Here is a 24,918-nt window from a genome sequence, read left to right as displayed (position 1 = left end):
GATCACCAATCTGATATCTAAACTAGAGGCTTTCGAAGGTAGAGTCAAGGGAAAGCAGTCAGGCTTGATAGAGAAGCTACATTGCCTGGTTCTGCCAACCATTACATGGGTGGCATGGATTCATTCCCTATTAGACGCTCATATAATTGTGGTCAACAGCACTTGGGCATTTGTGAACCAGTCATGCTTGATCTTCCCGGGATCATAATAAAACATAAGGCCTAACCTCTCGCAACTTCCATCAGGCGGTTTTGGGATGCTGAGGACGAGCAATGTTCTTGCCTTCCAACTGACGTGGCAAAGACTGAGGAGGCGCACTTTGCATTCGAAATTCTGAGATATTGCATCTCGATTAGCTCTTTGGGCAGAGAAAATCGTCACGCCATTCGTGTCTGTGAATGAATCATGGCACAGAAGTGTGTCGGACTGGACGTTTTGAAGTTCGTCTGGCGAGTCATCGATATAACAATCACATGTCTTCACGAACCACTTCCTCCTCCCATCAATAGGCTCCCGTTCCACTAAGTGATATCGTAGGTTTACTTCAACAACTGGAGCCTCCAAAATAACTGATCCTCCTTCAACTTGGCCAAAGGGATTGGCGCCGGTGAGTTCAATGCTAGTGGAGCGAACAATAGCATCTTTTTCGTGCGTACTGCAATACATAAGTGAAGATTTGTAATCGATTTTCTCGTCGACAGACACCCAAGAGAAGGTCGGTAGCCTTTGAGAGATATCACGAGGAGTCTCCGGAGTCGATGCTGCCTTGCTGCGCCATGCTAGATCCCGAAGCAATGTCTCCTCCCAAAGACCAGCAAGGTATCTATACCCAAACTTTTGGTGTGCGGCTGCAGCAATACCTGCGACTGCTGGTAGCTTGTCAAAGGAGAAGGTGAGACTGCGGCGCGAGTACTGCTCTACTAGATTGAGCCAATGTTGCTGGATGTTGGAATTCGTACGTTGCAAATTCTCTGCCTTTTTCGTATCATATAAAGGATGAGCCCCGCACTCACAACTAGACAGCGCCTGGCATTCCCACTTTACTTCCTTGCGAGTGAATCGTATGATCCTTGTTGAGAGGATTTCTTCTTGGAAAGCCCATCCACGATAGTGAAGCCGTTGATCACGGTGATCGGTACCTCCGATCTTCCGAACTCCAACATAGTGGTCTTTGCCAAATCTGAGGTTAACTCCTTCGCAGACAATGGTTTCTCGTGAAGTCAGAAATGGTACTAAGCTAGAAGGTGAAGATGCCGCAAGAATTGTGACATAGGAATTGCTGTAGATTTGTCCCATTTGGGAGGCTTGTTCCTCCCAGTCCCGAACGCTGTCTTGTAGGATGCACAAACAATCTATCCACAAGTACTGCACTCCCAGTTCTCTTGTCACGGTAACCGCATCTCGGAAAACTGGGGGCAAGCTCGACCACTCAATAGAATATTTTCTTTGTTCTAGCGTTTGGGAAGTCGTCGTTAATGGCTGGTGGTCACCCCAGCAATGACTCAGGGCGAGGTATGGTGCCGCTAGGAATTGGTCGTCGATGAGCTTGAGGGAGGAAAATTTTTCGGACCCCACATCAAGGAGTCGTTTTGGGTGGAAGTCAGAGTAGCTTCGGCGACATTCCTCATGAGCTTCGATGCAGTTCCGGAGGCATTTTCTTACAAATTCAAAGCTCTGCACTGAACCAGAATGATGGGATACTGGTCTAGCCTCTTGAAGGCCAGTCCATGCTTCCTTATGACCTGAGAATAACGTTAGATTAACCAATTTGGAAAGACTAGTATGACAAACCAAAAGGACGATAGATCTGAACGATGGATTTCCTATCGTCGAGCCTAGCCCACCAAAAATGAACGCTCAAAGCAGGATCCGTACCAATCCGCACACTGAACTTTGTTGTTTGTCGCTCCCCGGAGCAAGGGTGCTGCGAGAGTTGGTGAAGAAGGTCGCAGAAATAGCAGCCTTGCTCGGCAGATGCGAGTAGAATTGATTGATCTAAGTCCCAGATAATGACCCCATGGTCTTTAGCAGGAAGATGAAGGGAATATTTTCTATCATAGGTTTCCCTTTTGATGAGACCAAAACTATCAGGAGCGAGACAGAGGCCGCAAATTCGTGATTCGGATGTTATCTCGCTCATCGTGGGGATCTTCGAGGCTTCTCGCAGAGACGGATGACTCAAGCCTTCCTAAATATCACCAAAGGACCAGAGGTTTTCTGTACTAGGAAATACCGAATAGGACTTGGTGATAACAGAAATTGCACTGGAGTTGTTGAAGATTACCAGTTGTACGTATGTCATCAACTCGTCGCGAGAAATCGACGAAAGGACCGATTCTCAAGGAATGCGGGTCTGCCAAAAGCAAGGACGTAAGTCCTTTCAGGACGAAGGTAAACAGCGCAAGCAAGAGAGCGAAATGAGAGTGGTCGAGTGCAAGGCTCAGATACGTTCTGTCCGACAGCAACGTGAAGAAGCGGCGTACGAACAGCCTAGAAGTTGAAGGTGGTGGAATTCTCGGGCGAAGAAGCTGCGATGATCGATAGGCTTTGGTTTCTATTCCGTTTCAGCCAAAGTTATGCGAGGATTTTCCATTTGAGGAGAAGAGCCTCTTGAATCCGGAGTCTGGATTCCATGGGGTCTTTGGCATTCTCGCGAGGAATATTGGGGGGAAAGTAAAACGACACCCCCCAAGGTGTCAATTGGGGGCTGGACTAACCTAAAGTAGAGGAACACCAAAAAATCTAGAATTTCTTTAATTTTAATTTACTATATAAATAATTGTTATAATTTGATTGATTTCTAGGTTATAAAAGGCCTAATTATAAACTAATAGAATGTAAAGTTTTTATTATATAATAATTAGTAATATTTTAAAAATATTAAAGAAGATAAGAAAAGTTGAAAATTTTAAGGCCTTAAGAGCGCCTGAAAATTTAGCGATAAGCACCTGAACTTATTTACTTCGTGCGCAATAATCGCCTCGCCTACCCCACGCCCCAGAACTAGAACTCTTATATACTGTATCCCTTCGTCCGGCGAGTAGGGATGCTAAAATTATATAATTTAGGACTTGAATACGTAATATCGTAAAATAATCACTCCGACTTGATTATGGTGATATTATCTTGCATATGAGACATAGCCAATCAGAAGCCTCCATTTAACTAGCGCGGTTTCGTGCTCCTCCCCAATAATCAAATCCACTAATTTACCCTTTTCCACGTGCCGAATTATGCACGATTTATACGCCCTTTTATGCACGATTTATACGCCCTTTTATGCAGTATTTTATGCATTATAATATTGGCGACTTGATTATTATATAATTACGCCGGACTTGATTATTATAATTGTAATAATTATAAATCGTGCATCCCTACCGGCGAGACATAGTCCACGCTAGCAAGGGGGCCTGGCTCAGACTGTAAAGTCGTACCTTTGCTAATAAACTTATTAGTCATCTATCACTTTTTCGCCCTGAGCCAGGCCCCCTTGCTAGCGTGGACTATGTCTCGCCGGACGAAGGGATAAGCTTCCTCATAACTATATTAAGAGGTCTGGTTTGAGTGAAAGGTTTAAGTAAGCTCAAGTAACTAATTAGGCAGTATTAAAACTCCAAATCTACCGATATCCCCAATCGACACCCGGGGGGGTGTCGTTTTACATTTTCCCATTTTAACCTTGTGGTGCGGCTAGAATTGCCTGTAAAAGAGTAATATCTTTTTTTTTTTTCGGTATGCGGTCGCACCCAATAATTTTTAGTAAGCCGGGCACATACCAAAAAAAAAATTTACTACTTTAACGGGCGATTCTAGCCGCACCACAAGGTTAAAATAAATATATAATTGTCAGGATATTGAAAATACTATGTCATGTTAATATATAATAGGATTTGTAATTATAATGAAGGTATAATTAAAAATCGATTTTTTGGGGTGGGCGGATGGGGGTTTGGGCGGTTGGCTAGTGGATACTTCTACCCCCAGCCTTTCGAACTCGCTTATTGATTTGCGACCTCGCGATCTCAACGTCAAACCATGAAGGATGCGCCTTCTCGATGTCAAAACGTTGGACTTTGAGGAATTCATCGGCGAAGGCGGCGATGGTATACCTCCCTACGCAATACTCTCCCACACCTAGGGCGCCGAAGAGGTCTCCTACAGCGACTACATCAACCAGCAGAGCCATTCCAAGCAAGGCTACGAAAAGATTCTCCGCTGCTGCCAAGTCGCCCAATCTGAGGCGTTCGAATATGTCTGGATCGATACATGCTGCATCGACAAGTCGTCGAGCGCTGAGCTGTCTGAGGCTATCAATTCTATGTTCCAGTGGTACCAAGCTGCGGGGATTTGCTACGCGTATCTGAGTGATGTCGAAAGCTGTGAGGATCCCACGAAGGAGCAATCCTCGTTTGCTCGGAGCCGTTGGTTTACGCGTGGCTGGACACTCCAGGAATTACTAGCGCCAGGGGAGCTCGTGTTCTTGGGGTCGGACTGGGCCGAGATTGGAACCAAAAGGTCGCTATGCGCTACTGTGTCGAGCGTTACTTGCATCAGCCAGAAGGCTTTGGAAGAGTGTTGTTGGAGTGAGTATAGCGTGGCCCAGAAGATGTCATGGGCGGCGGGTCGCAAAACCACGCGGCTTGAAGACGAAGCATATTGCTTGATGGGTTTGTTCGACGTCAACATGCCATTGCTGTACGGGGAGGGTCGCAAAGCCTTCCTGCGCTTGCAGCAAGAGATCTTGAGACAGTTCGACGATGCGTCGATCTTCGCGTGGTCGTATCCCGTGAAGATGCACTCTTATACGAGGATATCTGGACTCTTCGCTCATTCTCCTGAGTACTTCAAAGATGCATCCAAGATAGAGCTTTTAGGACCAGAACATGGGATGGAGGCCGAGAGCCCGTTTCAGGTGGTGAATCGACATATCAGACTACGACAGCGCATGGTGCATCAAGTTGAAGCGATTAGGCTCGAGCGATTGCCGGGAACGCCACTCCTCTACAACGTCATCGAGATCAAACGAGGCATAGAAACGAGCGAGGACAATCTATCTGTGTCAGAGAGGACGTCCCCAACAGATCAGAAGCCAGAAGCGGCAGTGAACACGAAAGCAAGCTGGCAAGCAGACCTCTCGCATTTTCGTGACGATGGAAGACCAGTACCGCCGCCCATAATCACAATTGAAACCGAGGACACTCCCGCGGACCCAAGCTTGGATAATCCGGGACGTCTTGACGAAAATCCGAGTAAGATCGCGGAGAACAGAAGGCTGGGTGATGATCTCGGCCTCATGCAGGGGGGAGCCTCGGAAGATGCTCCTCCCACACCGAGTCTCGGGTCGGAGGGACTCGTGGCCCTAGAGAAGCAGTGGTATAACTATATTTACGAACCAGCAATCATAGTTCAACTGCGATGCCATATTGGTCATCATCGTCTCGGAATCATATTATCAAAGAGCTTCATCAGCAAAGACGGAAGCATCCTCTGGCGGCTTCACAATCCTTCCATTGTAGCAATGCCACCCGGCCCCGAAACCTCTCTCCCATCGTTGACGACTGTGTACGCGAATCTAGTTACCAAAATCACCGACACACCATTCGTCGGGGCCGACCCATCTCTCTGGTCAGAGATCAGAATAGGATCTTTATCCGCAGCTGGCTATGATGTTCACCAAGACTGTGGTCCAGGCTGGGAGTTTGACCGCCCTCGTTCAGTCCTGATCCGGAGAGAATCTCCGAACGCAGATGGAAGCAATCTGACCAAGTGCGTACTATTCGCACTCTTTTACCGAACCTCAGATGAGGAAACAGCCTCACCCGCGCGAGCCTTCTTCCTAAGCCTCGCAGAGTCCAAACCGAACAGTGAGGAAACAGGCAATTTAGACTTTGTAGTAGGAGTGATTATGAGCGCCCCGCTCCGCACATCGGCATTCAAGGCGTCGGACTACGAGCTCTACTCTTTCGACCTTGGGAAGGAACGGTGGGTAGAAGTGCCGTTGGGGAACGGGCAAGCACTCGTGTTGAAGTATCGTGAGGGAACAGGAATCAGATTTGTGAATGTGGCGACTAAGACACTGAGCCAGGATAAGGCGGCTGGGCCAGTGCCGCATGATATAACACATACACTTTGGCTACGCTCAAAGATCTTCCCAATGTTGAAGTCGTTAAAGTGAGGAGGATTGTCATTGCTGTTGGTGGTTGACTTGCCCTATAGTTGCAGAGCCAACTTTGGATTATTAGTACATATCGCATAATTGTCGCCATTCCTCGGTGCGGGCCATGTTTTCTTGTCAGCATAGCTGCAGCCCTTCCTTTGGTTCATACTATGATACTACCGGTCGACCGTTCCAATTCCGGCCCCCCTAAACCTCCATGGGAGTTTTGAGAGACTGCACTGATTTCTTGTAATATTCGTCCAAGCTGTTGAGTACTACTACATTGCAATCATCGCTGCCCTTTCAGCTTTGTCGAATAACGCACCTGGGTCCAGTGTGTCAAAGAACTACTCATGCTACTCATACTACTCATGAATATTCATGAGTAGCGTGAGTAGAATATGAGTAGCGTAATGTCCTAAAATTTTGAGTAGAGTAGAGTATATACTCATGAGTAGTATGAGTAGTTATGAGTAGCCATCACGTGATAATAATAAATTAATAATTAAATAATATAGGTATTTATTAAGTAGCCCTAGTAAAGGTAAGTTAGGGCTTATATAAGACTATCTAAATACTATTTTTCTATAATAATAAACTAGTTATGCTCTTTAGAATCTTGATTTCCTCTGTCTTGCTTACTAAGTAATGCCACTGCCTAATTAGGCAGAGACATGGCGCTAGAGCGGCGCTAGACGTAAGGCTTACCTGATTAGGCTAGTCTATCACGTGTATCTATCACGTGGGTACCTACTTACACTACTCATACTACTCATGAGTAGCTTGAGTAGAGTATGAGTAGAGTATGAGTAGCGCTATAATTGGTTGAGTAGAGTATGAGTAGGGCCCACTACTCTACTCTACTCTACTCATTTGACACACTGCCTGGGTCGTCCCATTACTCCGATGAGGCAGGGCAGTATGGATCTCCTCCCACGAACGGCCTTCCTTCCTCATCGTAAGCCGTATCGCCTCTTTCTCTGGTGTTCATTAGGAGCGCGGTGTCTGGCCCCGCAACGGAGCCTGGCCGATCTCCAAATATATAAGGACATCGTGGAGGATCGAAGGTTTTGGCGCCTCTCCAGAGGAAGTCCTTAAACTTGAGTTCGTATGTGACGTCGACCTCGATCTTGGCGCCTTTGCGGAAGCTCCCAACTCTCCATCTCAACTATATCACCTCGCTTCTAATTCTGAGGTCTGTCACGCTGCTTTTTGGCTCTTCCCCGCCCCGAGCATCAGGATGCCCAGTGGCCAGCCGGCGTCTTTCGGAGGTCGCTTCCCATCTCCAGTCCCGCTCGGTGTGTCAAATGAATCGAGTAAAATAGAATAATGGTCCTTACTCATATTTTATTCAAGCATAATTCTATTGGTCTTATTTTATTCATATATTAATTAAGTTATTCTTGAATATTTATAAATAACTTAAGTTATGCACACGTGATATATGCACGTGACAGGGCTAGCTTAGTCGGGTAGCTCCAGGCGCCGCCTCGTTACCTAATTAAGTAATAGCGAGGTTTAATAAGCGAATTAAATCCTTAATAATACTTCTAAAACTAAGAAAAATCAAAATTCCGAGAAGCATAATAAGTTTTTTATTCCTAGTATTAGTAGAGATAAGCTTTAGAACTCCCTGAATTAGTAAAATGGCTAGTTTGTACATTAATTGTAATACGATACTTGCGAACGGCTCTAAGTAGGTCACATTGTGGGGAAATTCGAGGATTTGATTCTCCTAGACGAATTTGAGGACCTGAAGGAGTATCTTTCTGATTGCCGTGAGATGACAAGCCGTACAGTGGCGGGAAGACTATGCCAAAGTTGCCTGAACCATCAACTTCAAATTGTCAATCGCAGCTGCATTCCTCCACGCAGTCCAATTATGATTATAAAGCCCTGTACATGAGTCAGAACTTATTCCACGCGAATTCCAGATGCGATACATACCCCAAGTCTCCTCATAATCCTGCGTCCCTGAGCGAATATAATAACTCCCAGCTAGTACCCAAATCGTCCACCCCACATGCTGCGCAGGTAGATAACTGTGCAAGCAACTGGCATAAACACCTAAGTAGTCACTATTCGACCAATCATGGCCCCACTCTGTTAACAGCATTGGATACTGGTTTGCAGCGGCAGCAGTCAGCGTGCTGAAACCACTGCTTTGAAGGCTACTTTGCATGCTGCTGCAGGACGTAGCTGAGTTCTGGTAGTTGTGGAGTTCGAGGACTATCTTATTTGAGAAGGTGAAGTCGGATTTCTTGAAGGTTATGCCGGAACCAGTGCCCGCTACGACGGGGGACAAGGTGGTGTCGAAATTCAGGCCGGAGAAAAAGATTAAAATATCCGGGTTAGCTGCGTTGATAATTTTTGCGGCTGCGACCATGTTGGTGTACCATGTTGGCCAGTTGTAGGAATTGGAGTTCAGGGTGGCGTTATCTTCTGGCGCTCGAAGTTCGTTGCGCATCCCGATACTCACGAGATTTCCCCATGTTGCGCCCTGGGTTGTTAGACTTGTAAGAGAAGAGAAAGGTGGGAATCGAGCTTACTCGGGTTACCATGAACTCCAGACCCCTCTTCCATTTCGCGACGTCGAAATACGTATCTCCGAACCAGGCGTTCCCGTCCGTTGTTGAACAACACCATTCACCTTTTGACATGTGATTATCAAGGTGAACGTAGATTTGCTGCTTGAAGCACTCGGCAGCAATTGCATCATAGACCTGACATTGATGTTACCATTTTTCATTCCCGAATAAAAGAAAGAGTACGTACCTGCACTCTGGTGGTACTCGCGCTAAACTGAGGATTGTTCTGCAGCACTTTGTTGTACACCACAGGACCATTCGTAGTGCCTAGAGCTTTGTTGAAGGCTGCTGAGAGCCTGACATCGCCTCCATTATCCTTAATATCATCAATCATCTCAATCGCAAATGTCAGGCGGATAGCATTCATTCCCAGACTCTTAATTTCTGACACAATCTTTTCGATTGAAGCATATTGTAAGCCCTCTGGAATCATCACGTCCGCTGCCCCAGGCCAATTTACTCCCGCATATGTGACGTTTGCACCTTTTGAATTGTGAATCCATCGACCTGAGGCGACGAGAGGTGCATCTGGCCAGGCGCAGTGGGAGCTGATGACCCCGAATGCAACCACAAGCAGGGAACAAAATTTGAGCTGCATGATTGACAAGTGATCCGAGAGGCAACGGATGGAGGAACAGTGTTCCAAACTTGGATAGATATGACATCCCTTTTTATAAGGTTCCTTGAAGAACCGTATATGGAACTACATCGTAAAAGGCCCACGTAATTGTTTAACCGCTGAGAATGATTCCGTGACTTCCAGACCTCACCTCCCCGAGAACTCCAACTCTGACATCACCAAAGAAGGTTTAAACCATAACGCAGATCACATAAGTTTAACTGTACAAACAGAATGATTGATGGGAAAGTATTTCCATTCCCCAAACGGTGACACTAGCCCTGCAGCAGTACGCGAGGAAGGTTCAACCCCGCATTCAGACTGTAAAAGCCGGGCGCCAGGGCACTAAGAGCGGGCAGCCGTACCTGAAAATAAATTAGCGCCGGGTCGTTGGTAGATAAATAGCATGTGTAGACTAGGGACGAAATCAAGTAATTGGAGCTTTAGTTTTTCCAACCAGGCGAGATAGGACTTCATCCGCGAGTTCCCCGAAGCGATGTAATTGGGATCACCATGTCAGGTGTCTAGGTCGAAGTCCGACATATAACTTCAGGTTGTGTTGTTGCAGAAGGTATGAACACGTGACTTTCAGTCAGCTTGTCTCCGAGTGACTCATCAATACAACATTTTCAGACTCAATATTGCAATAATTTAGATGCGTGGATAGGGAAGTGTCAATCGCATCGTGGCAGAAGCTTTGCTGCATCATTTAAGTTGAGAAAGACAGCAAAACAAGGATTCCCAATCTGGACAAATGTAATCTCCACCGTCCCTTCAAGAGTTCTTGACAATGTATCCTTGATACCATAAAAAACTGGCAAGGAAGGTGTTTCATTCTCGACGCAGAGCTTTGCCTTCTGCTGGGTGACTGCTGCTATCCGAGTCCCAAGTTCCAAGATCACGGATCCAACCTCCCTTGAAAATTAGCTGCTCCTCCTGGGCGCTGACCTTGTTACTAGAAGCCCAGGATCGTTCGGTCTGAGCTCCCGATCTTGGGAAGGTCGCCTCAAGGGTGCAGTTTGTATCATCATATGATCTTGTATGGGCTGTGCAGAGTGTTGTTGGTCGCGACTCGTGACGCGCTCGGAAAAATTGGTCGAGGTTGTGCTATATTCAGGGGTTGAAGAAGCGCACTAATAGGAGGCCAGGACTTTTCGGCAGAGTTGACACCGGCAAACTTTGATCGACATCTTCTTCGCCTCATCTTCACAAAACATCCGTTCATCCCCTCCCTCCCCCGGCCGTCCCCTTTCATCTTGCTACTTGCCCCGCTCTCCCCCGGATAGCAAGATGCTTGCAGCCAGTACTTCTGCCCAAAGGCCCACATTCCTGTCTACCCCGCGTTCAACTTCTCCACATGGCATCTTGCATCCCGCATCCCTATCACCCCATTCACCAGCCAGTCCAGCCGAGAACGAGCTAGGATGTGCCAATGGCGCTCTGCTGCAGTATCTCGGCGGTATTGGCGTCGTTGAAAACGCCTCGTTCGGGGCTGTTTGGAGTGTTCTCCACCGGAGAATCACTTCTTGGAGGTCTCTATCTTTGTCTTGAATTTCTGTGCCGTCGAGCCAGGAGACATATATCTTCGCCTGCCCTTCTTCAGAAGTTCGTCTCAAGTCAACGATCTTCACATTAGACGAGACCGTCTCCTCAGGCTCGTCCGTGAAACGGTCAAACGTCCCTTCTTATCCTTTGTCATTCGAGTGCATCCTTACCTCTGGAGTCGAGAAAAGGCCCCAACTGCCAAGCGACTCCTAGTTCCTAGTAGTATACTACAGCTTTTGATTTATATTTTAGTGGGCCATCATCATCAGTCTGACATCGCTACGATGGGAGAAACAGAGAAAGAATTCGCCGATGCCTCCCACGTCAATGATATCGATGCTGCGTCTTCAGATGCAATTCTTCTCGCCACAGCGGCTGACACTTCAACTTATTCGCCATGGTCCTTGCCAATGTTCCGCCTGTATGGCGTCTTGTCTATTGCCTACCTTTGTGGATGTTTGAATGGATTTGATGGATCTTTAATGGGAGCTATCAATGCTATGACACCTTATCAAAATTATTATGGAGTGTCAGTCTCGTTTTTATACTGATGTGGTTTTTGTTTTGCTAACCTTGAGGCAGTGGTTCCACAGGATCGTCAACTGGGCTTGTGTTTGCAATCTACAACATTGGGTCCATTCCCGCCGTTGTACTTACTGGCCCTGTGAATGATTACCTTGGCCGTCGCGCAGGGATGTTCACTGGTGCAGTCATTATCATTCTTGGCACTTGCATTCAAGCTCCTTCAGTGAACATGCATATGTTCATCGCTGGTAGATTTCTGCTTGGGTTTGGAGTCAGCTTCTGCTGTGTCTCTGCGCCATGTTACGTCAGTGAAATGGCCCATCCTAAATGGCGGGGAACTATCACTGGCCTATATAACACGTGTTGGTATATTGGCTCAATTATTGCCAGCTGGACTTGTAAGTTTTCAAAGAGTTTCCGATCTTCAGCCCATTCTGACAAGTCCAGGTTACGGGAGTGCGTTCTTGAAATCAAACTGGGCATTTCGCATTCCAATCTGGTGTCAACTTGTCTCATCTGTTATTGTCGCTGTCGGAGTGTTCTTCCTCCCAGAATCACCCCGCTGGCTCGTCGCTCAAGATAGGGTGGACGAGGCTCGTGCTATTCTCGCAAAATACCACGGAGAAGGTATATTTCTCGCATCTTAAACCCCTAAAGTCGAGGCTGACAGATAATTGTAGGTCGGGCCGATCATCCCATCGTCAACCTCCAGATCTCGGAGATGTACTATCAGATTCAGACTGACGCTTCAGACAAGCGCTGGTGGGACTATAGCGCTCTGTTCAAGACCCGCAATGCTCGCTCTCGGCTTATATGTGTGATGGGCATGGCCTTCTTTGGGCAGTGGTACGTATTTCTTCCCCATCAGCAGCAATGGAAAAGCGGAGACTTGGATGCGTTCCGATCAAGTTATACTTACAATCTGTTTCCGCAGGTCTGGCAACAGTATCGCCTCATATTACCTTCCCGAGATGATGAAAACTGCTGGAATTGACAACGAACATACGCAGTTGCGATTAAACGGTATCTACCCAGTCCTCTGTTGGTTTGGTGCCGTCTTCGGTGCCCGCATGACCGATCGAATTGGACGTCGACCCCTGCTCATCTACTCAATCCTATTCTCAGCCATCTGTTTCGCCATTATCACAGGAACGACCAAGATTTCTGTCGAGAACCACAACAAAATGGCGACAAATGCAACAATCACTTTTGTCTATCTTTTCGGGATTGTATTCAGCTTCGGTTGGACGCCATTACAAAGCATGTATATTGCAGAAACCTTACCTACCGAGACTCGAGCAAAAGGCACAGCACTGGGCAATTTTGGATCAAATGTTGCGGGCACCGTCGTCCAGTATGCTAGCGGACCGGCCTTCAAACACCTCACGTTTTACTTCTATTTAGTTTTCGTGGCTTGGGATCTCATCGAGGCCGTCGTTATTTACTTCTTCTTTGTTGAAACCAAAGAACGCACTCTGGAGGAACTTGAGGAAGTATTCAGTGATCCACATCCGGTGAAAAAGAGTCTTCAAAAACGGTCAGTCAATACTGTTGCTGCTACTGTTGGGGCTTTGGCTGGAAAGTCTGTTGAGGCCTAGGAAAACGTGAATTTTTGGCAACCGGGATGGAAGGAGGCTGCCCGGTCAGGAACTCGTACACTTGGCCCCCTGTGGGACTCTGGAACTCTGGCATGGTTTTGCTTGGGTACAAAGTATAGCTTCAAAGTTGCAACATACAGATAAATGTCCAAATCATATTTCAGAAACAAGCCTTCGCCAGTTCTCAGTGCATCAGAATCTGAATAACTGCACTTTCTGCACTGGTTTAATACCAGTTCACAAGCTAATGGCCTATTAATCTTTCATAGATTGTAATATTACAACGGCCTGGAAGAATTTGGTTCATACCCCACTAATTACCCCAGAATATAGAAGCTCCGGCGCTACTCTGTGCTGCTTTTTCGGCTTCATGGAAGAATTGGGTTTACCCCGAACCACGTGAGCCCTAACCGAGGTCGCGTCGCACCACGCTTCACGTCCTCACGGCCTCCTCACTGAGCACGCCCATTGAAACGTGATTCTATAATTCACATCAAACACGAATATGAATATTCCCACCACGGTTTCAGCTCCAACTGGGACACGGGAATGAGGGATAGGGTCGGAGAATGACGTTCCAATCGCCACCGCCTCATGGCCGAAGCAATTCAGACAGCTCCAATGCGTTGACTACACCCTATGCAGCCCGTCCGCGCAAACGGACTGCTCATGCAGTAAGTGAGCTTCCTCTCAGAAATGGAGTCTCAACTGATTACGTCGATAGTGTGACGCTTGCCGTCTGAGAAAATCCAGGTATGACCGCGATGAAAATGTCAAACTTGCTGGAGCTGTTGCCGTTGCCAGTCCATTCTGGTCCTTCTCAGCTAATTCGACTTCCTTCAGATGTGATGGCCGGCAGCCATGCTCTTGGTGCACCGAAAACGATGTTGATTGCTTTTATGGGCACCAGCAGCCAACAAATTTGTAAGCACAGGTCCTCAGAACATCTCAGGACCCGTCAGCTCACTTCAAGATCAGAAATCAAGGCAAGAGCGACAAAATCCTCGAGACTGTCTTGCGTATGGATGGCCTTCTACGGAGTATCCATGAGAATCTGGCACTATTTGCCCCCGCTCATGTCTCAAGAGGGAAGCTGACCAGAAGCAGAGTGATCGTCACCGAACTGCATCAATCTCCACACCTCGATTCAATTCCAGTTTGAGCCCATCATCCTCAGACAACGACTTTGCCAAAGTTGCTAATGCAACTATCCCCTCAACACATATCAGTGCCACAGAAGATCTTCTCAATTCTTCCGTGGCCGCGCCGTTTCCCTCCCTTCGTGCTCAGTTCAGACCCATCTTCCAACTCGAGAGCAGCTGCCCCCCGATTCCATTTCAGCCAAGATCTATACGACCGGTGTTCACTATAGAAGAAGCCGAACGACTACTCACGTCATTCCAGCTGAATGTGAACTTTTGGTATCCAACAGTCAGCAAAGCCACACTTCAAATTCTGTTCGAGAAAATGCAAAATGGTTTCATTGGCAACTCGTGTGAAGATTGTGCTGCTTTGCTAGTACTAGCTTTAGGAGCTGCTTCGGAGCTGATTAAACTCGTTCATTCCAGTGTTGAGCCTCGTGGATTTGAATCGAGACAACATCAGAGCGAATTGATGACAATGGCCACTGTTTGTTTCGACGAGGCTATGAAGTTGTTGAGCGTGGCGTACATGGAAATCAGCACCATATCAACACAATGTGTTTTTCTTGCAGCGTTTGTGAAGCGGTTCGTTTTCGAAAATAAGCTCTGACTATAATAGGCTATACTGTTCGTTTCTTCAACGACCTCTACAAACATGGGGCCATCTCAGCACAGCTGCCGCGAAATGCCGATCTCTTCTCGCCTATGGAACGGGATCTGGAAACCCGGAAGACGAAGAGTGCATTCGTCGTATTTTCTGGTCCTGTTACATCATCGAGAGGTTTGCTTGTCTCACATTTGCCCTATCCAGCCCGGAATTAACTGATAAAATACAGCGATTTGATCTCAGAGTTATCACATCTTCCTCAAAGCGGGGTCGCCGAGGTAGAGTCCGAAGTTCCTCTACCAGGACCTCTTCAAACCCACTTCAATGAAGCCGAAACCGAGGCTTCGGCCTTGTACTTCTTATCCTGCATCTCGATTCGGCGGCTTCTGAACCGAGTTCACCATCTACTCTACGCAGAAGATAAGCACAAAACTTACATTACTTCACGAGACGATTCTTTACGAGGACTAATCGCAGAGCTGGATCATCAGCTAGTCCTTTGGCGGGACACATTGCCCGACTTTCTACGGTTCGAAGATGATACGATGGAATGTGTTAATGAACATGCGGCTTTCGTCCGGCAGAGATATCTGGCTTGCAAAAGCGTGATCTACCGACCATACGTCGAGATCATTCTCAAGCAAATCGATAGTGCTCATTCGATCGAGACGATCGAGGGAGCTGCCCGATGTTTGACAGCCAGCTGCAACCACATCTCGAATCTCAGATCTTTTGGACAGACGGTCTTGATCGATACTTGGATCTGTTCATTATCGTAAGTTCTCCCCGATTGAATTAGAAACCTGTACTCCCCTGCCAAGAAACTTGCTTATGGGGTTTTGCTCTAGAATGACGAGCACGATGTTCATCATCCTTGTCTCGCTACGCACCGCTGCATTACGACCAAGTGTCGTCCAGCACCAGATTGCAGATTATGGACCCCATCTCCAGACTTTACTCAGCGCTTGGATTGGTGTCATGCCGCAGAAAAGCCCGAGTATTCAGCAGAGTATTCGCCTCATTGCCGAGATTGAGAATTTGATTGGAGATAGTCTGTAATATTGAGTGCTTGGTGGGGAAATAGTGGGGGTGTAATACCAAAAGAATCAGCATGGGTGGAAGCAAGTCCTTTGGACTCTCGGCAATTGAAAGTAATGGGGAATACCCGAGACGCTGTCGAGAAAAGTGCTTCAAGCCCTAATGGCTCAACGCCTCTGACGAAACGGAAAATTCCCGGCTCTCAGCCCTATATCATGTCCGACGCCTCAACAAACTGTCCCAGCATATTTAGGACGAATCATTCATCGTCAAATATGAAATGCGGCTGAAGTTGATTAAATCTCTCTGGCTGATGTGGCTGCACAGGCCAGTCACGCCGAGTATATTCCGTCGAGCAAGACATGCGTACGAATGTAGGGCTGAGCCGCTGAGAAGAAAAATCAAGCCCCAACCCTTCTCCAAGCGAATCGGCACCTGGGTCTTTCCCATAGCCAGGGTGGATGGTACGATTATCGTATTTTAGGATTAGGCAGCCTTAGGCTTGGGGACTCATGGTCAGCAGGGTCTCCATTGAGGTGGTTCCAGCTGAGTGCTCTTCCACCAAGTTCGGTTGGAATAGCACACTCCTTACTGGTCGCAGACATCCAATTGGATGCTTTGGAGCGTTGGGCGCTAGGGCACAAGGATTTTCGTATCATTGCTCTATTCTGCGAGGATACAGCCCGAGTCTTGAAATTCATGGTCTGCAGAGTCGATCCCGTTGGACTGGTTGCTGTCACGCACTCGTCCACACAAAACAGTTGGAGAGAATAGACTCTCCTCACTGTTGATTACTATGTTCTTGTGCAACTTGGGCGATTTATGGTGCTGCAGTCTGTAAGGTTGGTATCAAGGTTACACAACAGCAAAATGGAATTTCACGCTTCCAGCTCCGTTTGCTCTTCCTCAAAGACGTTAAAAAGACGGCAATTATCCCTTACTTTCATTATGTCAGTTCTGACAATTTTGTTCACTTTTCTACGCTCCACTTCCTTCTTTATAAATTACATTTGCGATGGATTTATCAGGAGCCTCAACCTCATCTGCCAAAACAAAGCCTACACCAGCTCCACTTTCACCAACATCTACTAGGACAGATGAGGCTATAACACTGGCATCGACGAGTCTGACGAGTCCGGGATACATGATCTCACCTAAGGTCGAACAATCAGACTGGAAAATCACGATTGAGAACAGCGATGGCTCAACTAGTGAGGTCGATTTGTTTCGTAGAGAAATCAAGATTAGCATGGGAGGCGGCAACAGCATGAAGAACAGCACCAAACAGCCGGACATTGAAAACCAAGATCCTCCCAAAAACGTGCGGGTTTCCTGAGATAAAAGGACTTAGATGCAGAAACTTACGTGCTGCGCACAGGAATCCAAGTTGCGCAACGAAAGAATGTTGGTGCTAGGCCAACACATATTGACAACCTCAGGTGCACTCGCCATTATCGCCATTTCAATCCTCACCCTCGGAATATATGCGCAGACCAAACATATCAACGACGACCTAACTATGCTCAGCCCCACGGTCTTAATGCTCAGCATGTCGTGTCTTACAGTCGCTGCAGATGTCATCCTGGTTTACATCTACCACCAGCACCATCGCCACGGCCGGCCAGCCGCGACTGCGGAACGAATGATCCAGAAAGTCCGCGGCGCCACCGGGATCCTGCAAGCAATATCTGGAGCTATAAGTGCGGGCTATTTCAAATCTTCGAAAAATGACAAAGGAAGTGCAGATCTGTGGACGTGGGCTTGCTCAGATGGCAAGGGAACTGTGAATAACTCCAGCACGCTCTGTCCAAGCAATGTACGTTCCAATCACTAGCCCCCCAAAATCTGACGCTGGTCAGGATGTATTGAAGTTGAGAATGCTGACATTGGGTCCGAGTAGCAAGCTGCGTGGATCCTCAATCTTCTGCAAGTCACAATTCATACCCTTTGTTTTGCTCTGGTACTTTGGAATTTGTTCTTTAACAAGACAGCTGCGAAGGAATTTCTGGACTTACTCGAAAAACCTAACAAGGATGTGGCGAAGATGGATGAGACACTTCATGTGAAATCAAGCTTAGCGGGCTCAAGTTAGCATTGGTTAATCCAACTCAGAATATCGTGCTGGCACAGCACAAGCTGCTCCCCCAAGTGAGCTAACGTGCTTCGCAATAAGAATGGCTGCTCTTGATGGATCAGCGAGAGCAGTCGTTGAACTTGGTTCAAGCCCTCCTGAAATGAGTCTATATCTCGTTGGAGCAATGTCACAGATTCATCTGTTTCTTTCGGGCTTCTCAGCATGCGTTGCAGCTAGATGATTCCCTCGATCGATTTGCCGACGAGGCTGAGGATCCCAGTAACGCTGGCAGCGACACCAAGGACTTCCATGTCGGTATGTCTTCGGAGTCAGCTCGACCACTATATATCAGAAGAAAATCGCATACTAGAGGTTGAGAAGATTTTGTCGTGATACAGAGGAAGATGGAGTCAAGAGTGTGAGAATTGTACGAGGACTCCCAATAAGGCAGTTTGCGAGGCTCATTCCGCAGGCGCCACCGGGCAGGGGTTCGGCAAGGCTCTATCGAGCAGGTGTGGTGCAAAGGCAACTCAATACCATTGGCTTTCCCGTTTATTATTTTACATGCGCGGTGCGGAGCATTTTTCAATTCCTTTACGAGCCTCTACTTTTGCTTCCCCACTAGCTAACCCAACAGGAAGTACCTTTCAGCCACAGCCTTACAGAAACAAGGCAGGATAGAATCGTTCGTTTCAAAAGCGTCTTATTATTTACTAACTCATTACTCTCAATCCAACCTAAAATACCCTCTCCACAACTCCCCAAAAACATTTTCTTCATCATACATCCTCCTCACGCCTCTCAACCTCCTCTCACTATTCTCCCCATACCCACTAAAAACATCCTGTTCCCGACTCGCATAATTCATGTAAATGAACCTATTATCCAGTCCTCTCTTTCTCGCGAGCTCGACGCTGCGGGAGACGAAGCGGTCGATTGCTGCGTAGACAGCGTCGTCATCAGAGGTGAGGTTCCAACCCCAGTTTAGGTTCATTACTGTGATGGATGTGAGGTTAGTGGGTTTGAATTTAGGAAGGAGAAAGGTGGGAAAGGGAATGAACGAACTAGTCAAAGGTCCCTCATCGGTTGAGAGACCGAGAGCATTCCCTCCATTCATAGCCATTTTCTCAATGATATTCAAAGAAAGAGGTTGGACTGCAAATGCCGGTGCGAAACCAGATATATTCAGCAGTGGCGCTGCTTCTTCGACGAAGATCTGTATCACGTCTTTGATGAGCGTAGCGTCATTTTTGAATGTCACGGTCTTGAACCTGTTGCTCTCGTCAGCTCTATTCCCCTCACAACAAAAATATTTGAAGCTGATAGGGATCAAGCTTACGTTTCCCTAGAAAAAGTAGTCTGATTCAGAGCGATGCTTAATGCTGTCATGTTCTGCACCCCCGTAAAATCACCCCCGTCGACTGGTGGGATCCTGTCGAGCTCCGCAAAGATACTCGCGTTTGCAATTGGCTTGCCATATGTCGGTCCGGTAATCGTTAGAAAGCCTCCAAACGTCGGTACATAGGCAAATGCCAAGTACAGATGAGCGAAATCGTCATTTGGTGCATTTGTGACAAAATTCGAGAATGCGTCGGCGAGGGAGGCGTTGTATTTCATTTCGTAGATCCTGCTTCCGCCCCAGAGAGGTCCTTGATCGAAGGTCATGAGGTCGAATGCTGACACGATGCCGAAGTTGGAACCGCCACCTCCTCGGAGTGCCCAGTAGAGGTCTGGGTGAGAAGATCTGGAGGCGTTGACGATGCTGCCGTTTGCGAGGACGATTTCGTAGTTAGCAACGTTGTCACAGGCCCAACCGTAGCGGCCAGAGAAATAAGATATCCCACCTAGATTCCAGTGTTAATATCAATCTTGGGGCTTTAAGAGGGAAGAGGAAACTCACCACCCAGCGTCAACCCACCTACACCTACCCCAGCTTCCCTTCCCCCAACAACACTAACACCCAACGAACCCAATACCTTATAAACACCACTCCACACATTCCCCGGTCCAACCCTCGTCGTCTGGCGATCCTTACTCAAAGTAACCTCATTCATCTTCGCCAGATTAATCAGGATCCCATCTTGGATGCTGGAGCCGCCGGCAAAAGCAGCGTGACCCCCAGATTTTACGGTGAAGGGACAGGACGTGAGTTTCGCAATCTGGAGCACGGTTGAGATTTCAGTGGCATAGGAGACGTCCGCCCGGCATGTGGGGATGAGGGCCGCTTGTTGCGCGGACCAGTAGGGTATTGGTGTGTAGGTTGGTGAGCTGGAGAGAGAGACGTTGAAGGGGATGATGATTGAGAGTATGGAGCACTTTTCGGACTACGTCAGTACAAGTTTCAACATTTTAAATTTGGGGTTGCCTTTGAGGAGCTCCGGGGGTCGGGCATAAAATGGAAATTGACGTACAGCAAGCTGGCAACTATTCCATCCTCCGCTCTGGTGATTTAATGCTTGAAGTTGAGCCGCTTCTGCACTACTCAAGCTCGGGATCCCAACACTCGCTGGATTGAACAATACTCGGGACATTACTGAAGCTGAAGAATTTGTGTTCGTGGTTGCGAGAGTCGCCACAGGACCGAAAGCGAGTGCGAGAAAATGAAGCTTCATGTTGCAAAATCAAACTGGCCGCAGTTGAAAGAGACCAATGGTACGAAGAGAAGGGATTAAGCACCAAAAGCGCGATAGAAGAGGTGCTTTGTATCTTGCAAAGGGGTGTGATCCTACACTCACGTAAAGAAATTTAGAAATTGACTTAGGCGGGGTTGGCGCTACTACCCTGGCCCCTCCGCTAACGCCGTGGTTGGCAAGGTAGGTTGAAGCCTTTGTGCAACCGTCAACGGGTGAGGTCCCGCATCATGAAGCCAAGGCGCAGGAGCCGCGAAGAATTTAGCGCTTTCCTCTTACTCGCTCCCAAAACTTGGGAATGATCACTTCGGCACTTGCAATATGAGGGCCGAAAGAAATGGCAACGGTTGTCATTGTTCGGACCAAAAGGGCCTCTATTTTGTATCTTCGTTCGATTCTTGCATGTAACAATTTGAACCCTCTGCTCTGCTCGCGCACGATCTGTAGCAATCAAACCCCCAAGCACCAACCATGTCTGTGAACTCCGTGCTTTTGTGCTTTTTGACTGTATGCCGAATAGCTATCCACCCCGCTGCAATTGACAAAAACTCAAAGATTGCGCTCCGCCCCGTTGCATTGTCTCATGGTGTGTATCTCGACAAACAAAGGAAAAGATGCTATTCATACAATGTGTGGTGAGTTGTAAAAGGTTCGCGTGATCCCTCGAGATTCGTGGATGGGTGGCGTTCGTTCAGGCGGTGTGAGGCGCGCCCATGAAGGACTGCGTGAAGTTAGGAGACTTTCTGGAGGGTTCTTGCTGAGCCAACTCTTCTTTCTTCTTCTCCAGTGCCAGAATCTTTTTCTCTTCTTCTCTGCGACGGTCTTGCTCTGCCAAGATCTCTTTTTGCAGTACAAGATCAACTTCGTCCAACTCATTTAAGAAAGTTTCATCCTGAACAAGTTTGAAGACATCACCTTCGCTTCTTGGTTGCTTTGACTTGCCCCAAAGGCACTCGAATCTCAGTCTAATTACCTTTTTGCCTTGGCGAAGGAGATCAATCACGTCGCCATGCTGTAGCTGGCCCCAGTACTTTGACTTCGTAATGGGATTCGAGTGATCGTTAGAGTGAAGAAGGAAGTTGTTGACCCAAATTCCCTGCGATGACTTGGTCGAGATGTAGAAACTCATATCTTGGTCCTGCTCACTCCATGTCTGAACAAGTCCAGACCGACCATGATCATAGAAGCCAGGCTTGAAGAGAAGGATCTTGAAAGCATATTTGGGGATCCGAGTGTCATTTCCATTGGCATAGCAGACAGTAGCTAAAGGGCCCCGACCCCAGCTCGTGAGTGAATCCGTGACATTTATAGCGATGGTTGGCATGGCGCTATCGGGGGTAGCAAAGATTTTAGCTAGAATGCGCTTAGGTGGTTGGAAGTCGTTGCCGACTACCGGCTGTCGGATTGTATTGGAAGCATTCTTATCAGCTGCGAGGACGTTGTTGGCTTGATTCTTTAGACTATCTGCCAAGGGTCTCTCATCGCGCTTCATCAGCATATGTCGACCCTCCTCCTTTGTAGGTTCCGAATTGGCTCGAGTAGTAGTTTCTGGTTCAAGGGAGGAGCTTCGACTTCGACTGCTTCTGAAACTCTCCATAGTCATCTCGAATGTCTTTTGACCTGGAACGAACTTCTCTCCTTTGCTCTCTGCCCATTTTTGATAATGGGCAAATTCCGTAGAGGACATTCTAGGGTAGTTGTTATGGTGAGTTGACTTGTCTTTCGGGTCCCAGAAAATGCTGGGCGGTACAGGCATGTTGATTTCTCGCTTTGACCTACGCTGTCTCTTAGGAGGCAGATCAGCTGGTCGCCAGGTTTCATCGCCATCGGTGTCATCTTCGCGGGGTCTTCGAAGGCTGACGCCATTCTCTCGTGTCTCTCGAACTTCGTCTGGTTGTGGTCCAGGGCTGGAGGCGGCTGGCGAGGCAGCTGGCGAAACAACAGAGGAAGGAGAGTGCATATTCAAGTGTCCGAGGTATGACTCTGCGCCCATAAGGCTCGAGGATCTAGCAAAACGCTCGTCGTGGTTGTTGGCAGTAATTGGAGATAGATGCGGTGCAGAAGGTGGGGGCAAATTATTCGGCATTGTGCTTCCAGCTATGGTATTCGATCGTAGAGATGCGCCATGAGTTCGCGAATATTCGTGAGCTGGCTCGCTCTGTGTGGTGTATCGCGACTCCTCGGAGGTATCTGAATGCAGGCCCCTGTGATTCGTCGCTGGAACAGGAAGGTTCAACTGATCGAGAGGAATCGCGCCAGAGCTTCCCACAGCAGAAATATTTACTTCACCAAATAATCGACCGCCAGGATTGCTGTTGCCTCGCATAAAGCCGTAGTTTTCGCCATTTTCGTTCAGATTGCCGTCGCTCGAGTCAAAGCTATTAGGGATCTCGAGTGGTTCCATCTCTGTGAGGTCGCTTTCGTTACCAATCTCCTCCTGACTATCATTAATCTGGCGATCAGCATTGAGGCTCAATTGCGAAGTACCCTCCTCAAGATCCGGGTCTATGTATCCATCGCCAATCATGTCGACTTCATCTTCTTCCATCGACATTTCCAGACTGTCGGGACCACCTGTCAGCCAAGAACTGTGCTCTAACTCTTCGATGGATGCACGGTATTCGGGGCGGATGTGGAGCATGCTTCGGACAAAGCGGATACCATTTTCGGAAATATTGGCTCGCTGAAGTGGACGAATATCAAGAGCCTGAGTCATGATTTGATTCAAGAGCTCTTGGTAGCTTGTGCCGTTCTTGACTGGGTATGGTGGGGAGCCGCAAAGAGAGTAGAACAGGACTCCGGCCAAGGACCAGATATCTACAGCATTGCCATACCGTTGCGGTGGAAGCGATTTGCGGTCAGCAACTCGAGATCTCTTTCCATTGCGATCATACTCCCGATACTCCGAGTACACCTCTGGCGCACAATAAAGCAAAGTTCCACAGAAGGTTCGGAGAAACGTCTCTTCACTGTCGATCATCTTTGACAGACCAAAATCCGTCAGTTTGACATGGAATGGATCGCGGCTGTAGATGAGAATGTTGTCGGGCTTAATATCTCGATGCGTGATGCCAATCTGGTGCAAATGCTTCAGAGCGGAGAGCAGTTGGGCTGCCATTGTATTGACGTTCGATTCGGACAAGTGTCCACGCTCGTTGATCAAGCTGCCAAGATCACCGCCAGGAACATATTCCATGATGATGTATAGATAATCTTCCCAATCAATATGTTCAATATATTGAACGACGTTGGGCTAAAGCGCGTTAGAGAAAGTTGAGGTCGGCTTAGGGCGATTGAACTCACGTGCTTGATCTTTCTCATAATTTTCATCTCAGAGTCTACCTTCTGGTCCAGAATTCCGTTCTTCATAAATCGTCTTTTCTCAAGCTCTTTTGCTGCATATGGAACGCCGTCGAACTTGGCGGTCATCTTGTACACCACAGCAAAGGCACCCTTGCCAATACAGCATATCTTGTTGTATTTGGCACCACCTTTCCACTCCTTGACATATCTGCCAATGGAAGACAAAGATGATGGATTTGGGGTCGCCGGGCCAGGGGTGGGAAAGAGGTTAAGCTGAGAAGAGTCAGTACTCTTCAACGTTTGTAAGAATGCAATATACCGGATCCTTCTTGGTTAAATCGCCTTTCACTGCAACTGCAACTCGGGCCTCGTTATCCAGCCGTACATTGTTCATGCGCAGGAAGAAGGCTGTAAGGTTTTGCTGGTAGGCATTCTCTGAGATTTCGTCCCTCTGTGGAATTCTGACAATAAAGCGATAGTCTTCCTCAGGTGGGGTCATTGTCAGATGGATGATGGAGCCCTGCTCGAGAGTGTGTCTGTAGTCTTTGCCATTCTCCTTTTCCTTGCCGCGCAAAAGGGCGCCGTCAACCGCAGTGCCGTTGGTCGACTGGTCCTCCAGCATAATTATCCCATATGTATTAATGTAGATCTTGAAATGGATGTTGCTGATTCTCTTGGACAGATCTTTGTCGCCTATGACGAAGTCACATCGTGAAGCATTTCTGCCAAAGTGAAATCCTCCCATCGGATCCTTGAGATCGGCCGAGAGTCGGAGAGCGATATCGCATGACTTCAGGCCTTGCGCCGCCAACTCAAAAGTGTCTATATGGTTCTCCTTCTCTCTGATCTTGACATCGCTGTCGAAGCTAATCGTGTGCTCCGGGGTGGTGTCGTGGATAAGAGCGGCGGCTCTGTATGCGGGAAGGGAAGCAGGGTGGAGGATACAGCAGATGTCTGCGAGGTCTTCCTCGTTCAATCCCGAGTTGCCTTGACCGAGTCGCCGAGGATCGACCACGATCTGGGTAGCTATAAAACTCAGTGGGTAAGTGGTAGAATTGTGAGCGGTCGGAGCAAGGCGGAGCATTTGGG

At 47.8% G+C, this 24,918-nt stretch overlaps 8 protein-coding genes across 8 annotated transcripts; 4 read left to right on the top strand and 4 right to left on the bottom strand.

The window, feature by feature from the left end:
* Positions 1-138: 138 nt before the first annotated feature.
* K444DRAFT_638461 (HET-domain-containing protein) lies at positions 139-2,140 on the bottom strand (the record flags this gene model as incomplete). Its single annotated transcript, XM_024884257.1, has 2 exons — positions 139-1,742; positions 1,792-2,140. 2 exons carry the CDS (start codon positions 2,138-2,140, stop codon positions 139-141), a joined length of 1,953 nt encoding a protein of 650 aa, XP_024726779.1.
* Positions 2,141-4,020: 1,880 nt separating this feature from the next.
* On the top strand, positions 4,021-6,340 carry K444DRAFT_577101 (uncharacterized protein). Its single transcript, XM_024877564.1, has one exon. The coding sequence runs from the start codon at positions 4,322-4,324 to the stop codon at positions 6,176-6,178; it is 1,857 nt and encodes a 618-aa protein (XP_024726778.1). The 5' UTR covers positions 4,021-4,321; the 3' UTR covers positions 6,179-6,340.
* Positions 6,341-7,960: 1,620 nt separating this feature from the next.
* Positions 7,961-9,346, bottom strand: K444DRAFT_604836 (glycoside hydrolase family 5 protein; the record flags this gene model as incomplete). Its single annotated transcript, XM_024878829.1, has 4 exons — positions 7,961-8,056; positions 8,108-8,660; positions 8,710-8,883; positions 8,936-9,346. The coding sequence occupies 4 exons, from the start codon at positions 9,344-9,346 to the stop codon at positions 7,971-7,973; spliced, it is 1,224 nt and encodes a 407-aa protein (XP_024726777.1). The 3' UTR covers positions 7,961-7,970.
* A 1,850-nt stretch (positions 9,347-11,196) lies between these two features.
* Positions 11,197-13,035, top strand: K444DRAFT_648751 (putative lactose permease; the record flags this gene model as incomplete). Its single annotated transcript, XM_024885500.1, has 5 exons — positions 11,197-11,441; positions 11,495-11,835; positions 11,885-12,064; positions 12,118-12,283; positions 12,372-13,035. The coding sequence occupies 5 exons, from the start codon at positions 11,197-11,199 to the stop codon at positions 13,033-13,035; spliced, it is 1,596 nt and encodes a 531-aa protein (XP_024726776.1).
* Positions 13,036-13,604: 569 nt separating this feature from the next.
* Positions 13,605-16,223, top strand: K444DRAFT_711909 (putative C6 transcription factor; the record flags this gene model as incomplete). Its single annotated transcript, XM_024888266.1, has 8 exons — positions 13,605-13,709; positions 13,760-13,788; positions 13,879-13,959; positions 14,014-14,113; positions 14,137-14,750; positions 14,797-14,958; positions 15,014-15,559; positions 15,633-16,223. 8 exons carry the CDS (start codon positions 13,605-13,607, stop codon positions 15,841-15,843), a joined length of 1,848 nt encoding a protein of 615 aa, XP_024726775.1. The 3' UTR covers positions 15,844-16,223.
* A 539-nt stretch (positions 16,224-16,762) lies between these two features.
* K444DRAFT_622473 (uncharacterized protein) lies at positions 16,763-17,961 on the top strand. The gene is made up of 3 exons (XM_024882109.1): positions 16,763-17,143; positions 17,201-17,638; positions 17,723-17,961. The coding sequence occupies exons 1-3, from the start codon at positions 16,838-16,840 to the stop codon at positions 17,912-17,914; spliced, it is 936 nt and encodes a 311-aa protein (XP_024726774.1). The 5' UTR covers positions 16,763-16,837; the 3' UTR covers positions 17,915-17,961.
* Positions 17,962-18,469: 508 nt separating this feature from the next.
* K444DRAFT_670677 (FAD-binding domain-containing protein) lies at positions 18,470-20,653 on the bottom strand. Its single transcript, XM_024887656.1, has 5 exons — positions 20,308-20,653; positions 19,797-20,211; positions 19,236-19,740; positions 18,962-19,167; positions 18,470-18,892 (listed from the first exon to the last, which is right to left on the bottom strand). Exons 1-5 carry the CDS (start codon positions 20,506-20,508, stop codon positions 18,624-18,626), a joined length of 1,596 nt encoding a protein of 531 aa, XP_024726773.1. The 5' UTR covers positions 20,509-20,653; the 3' UTR covers positions 18,470-18,623.
* A 564-nt stretch (positions 20,654-21,217) lies between these two features.
* K444DRAFT_648748 (kinase-like protein) lies at positions 21,218-24,328 on the bottom strand (the record flags this gene model as incomplete). Its single annotated transcript, XM_024885499.1, has 3 exons — positions 21,218-23,779; positions 23,830-24,102; positions 24,149-24,328. 3 exons carry the CDS (start codon positions 24,326-24,328, stop codon positions 21,218-21,220), a joined length of 3,015 nt encoding a protein of 1,004 aa, XP_024726772.1.
* Positions 24,329-24,918: the final 590 nt, after the last annotated feature.

This window comes from Hyaloscypha bicolor (assembly GCF_002865645.1).
Source record: "Hyaloscypha bicolor E unplaced genomic scaffold K444scaffold_189, whole genome shotgun sequence".
Classification (NCBI taxonomy): domain Eukaryota; kingdom Fungi; phylum Ascomycota; class Leotiomycetes; order Helotiales; family Hyaloscyphaceae; genus Hyaloscypha; species Hyaloscypha bicolor.
This window is presented reverse-complemented; position numbering and strand designations above follow the sequence as displayed.

Excerpts from the sequence above, each read along its gene's own strand:
- K444DRAFT_577101 (XM_024877564.1), top strand. The coding sequence starts at position 4,322 with ATGTTCCAGTGGTACCAAGCTGCGGGGATTTGCTACGCGTATCTGAGT.
- K444DRAFT_670677 (XM_024887656.1), bottom strand. The coding sequence starts at position 20,508 with ATGAAGCTTCATTTTCTCGCACTCGCTTTCGGTCCTGTGGCGACTCTC. Across the intron at positions 20,212-20,307 it reads GGAATAGTTGCCAGCTTGCT|TGCTCCATACTCTCAATCAT; the intron begins GTACGTCAATTT and ends TAGTCCGAAAAG. Across the intron at positions 19,741-19,796 it reads AGGTGGGTTGACGCTGGGTG|GTGGGATATCTTATTTCTCT; the intron begins GTGAGTTTCCTC and ends ACTGGAATCTAG.
- K444DRAFT_622473 (XM_024882109.1), top strand. The coding sequence starts at position 16,838 with ATGGATTTATCAGGAGCCTCAACCTCATCTGCCAAAACAAAGCCTACA. Across the intron at positions 17,144-17,200 it reads ACCAAGATCCTCCCAAAAAC|GAATCCAAGTTGCGCAACGA; the intron begins GTGCGGGTTTCC and ends TGCTGCGCACAG. Across the intron at positions 17,639-17,722 it reads GCACGCTCTGTCCAAGCAAT|CAAGCTGCGTGGATCCTCAA; the intron begins GTACGTTCCAAT and ends GGGTCCGAGTAG.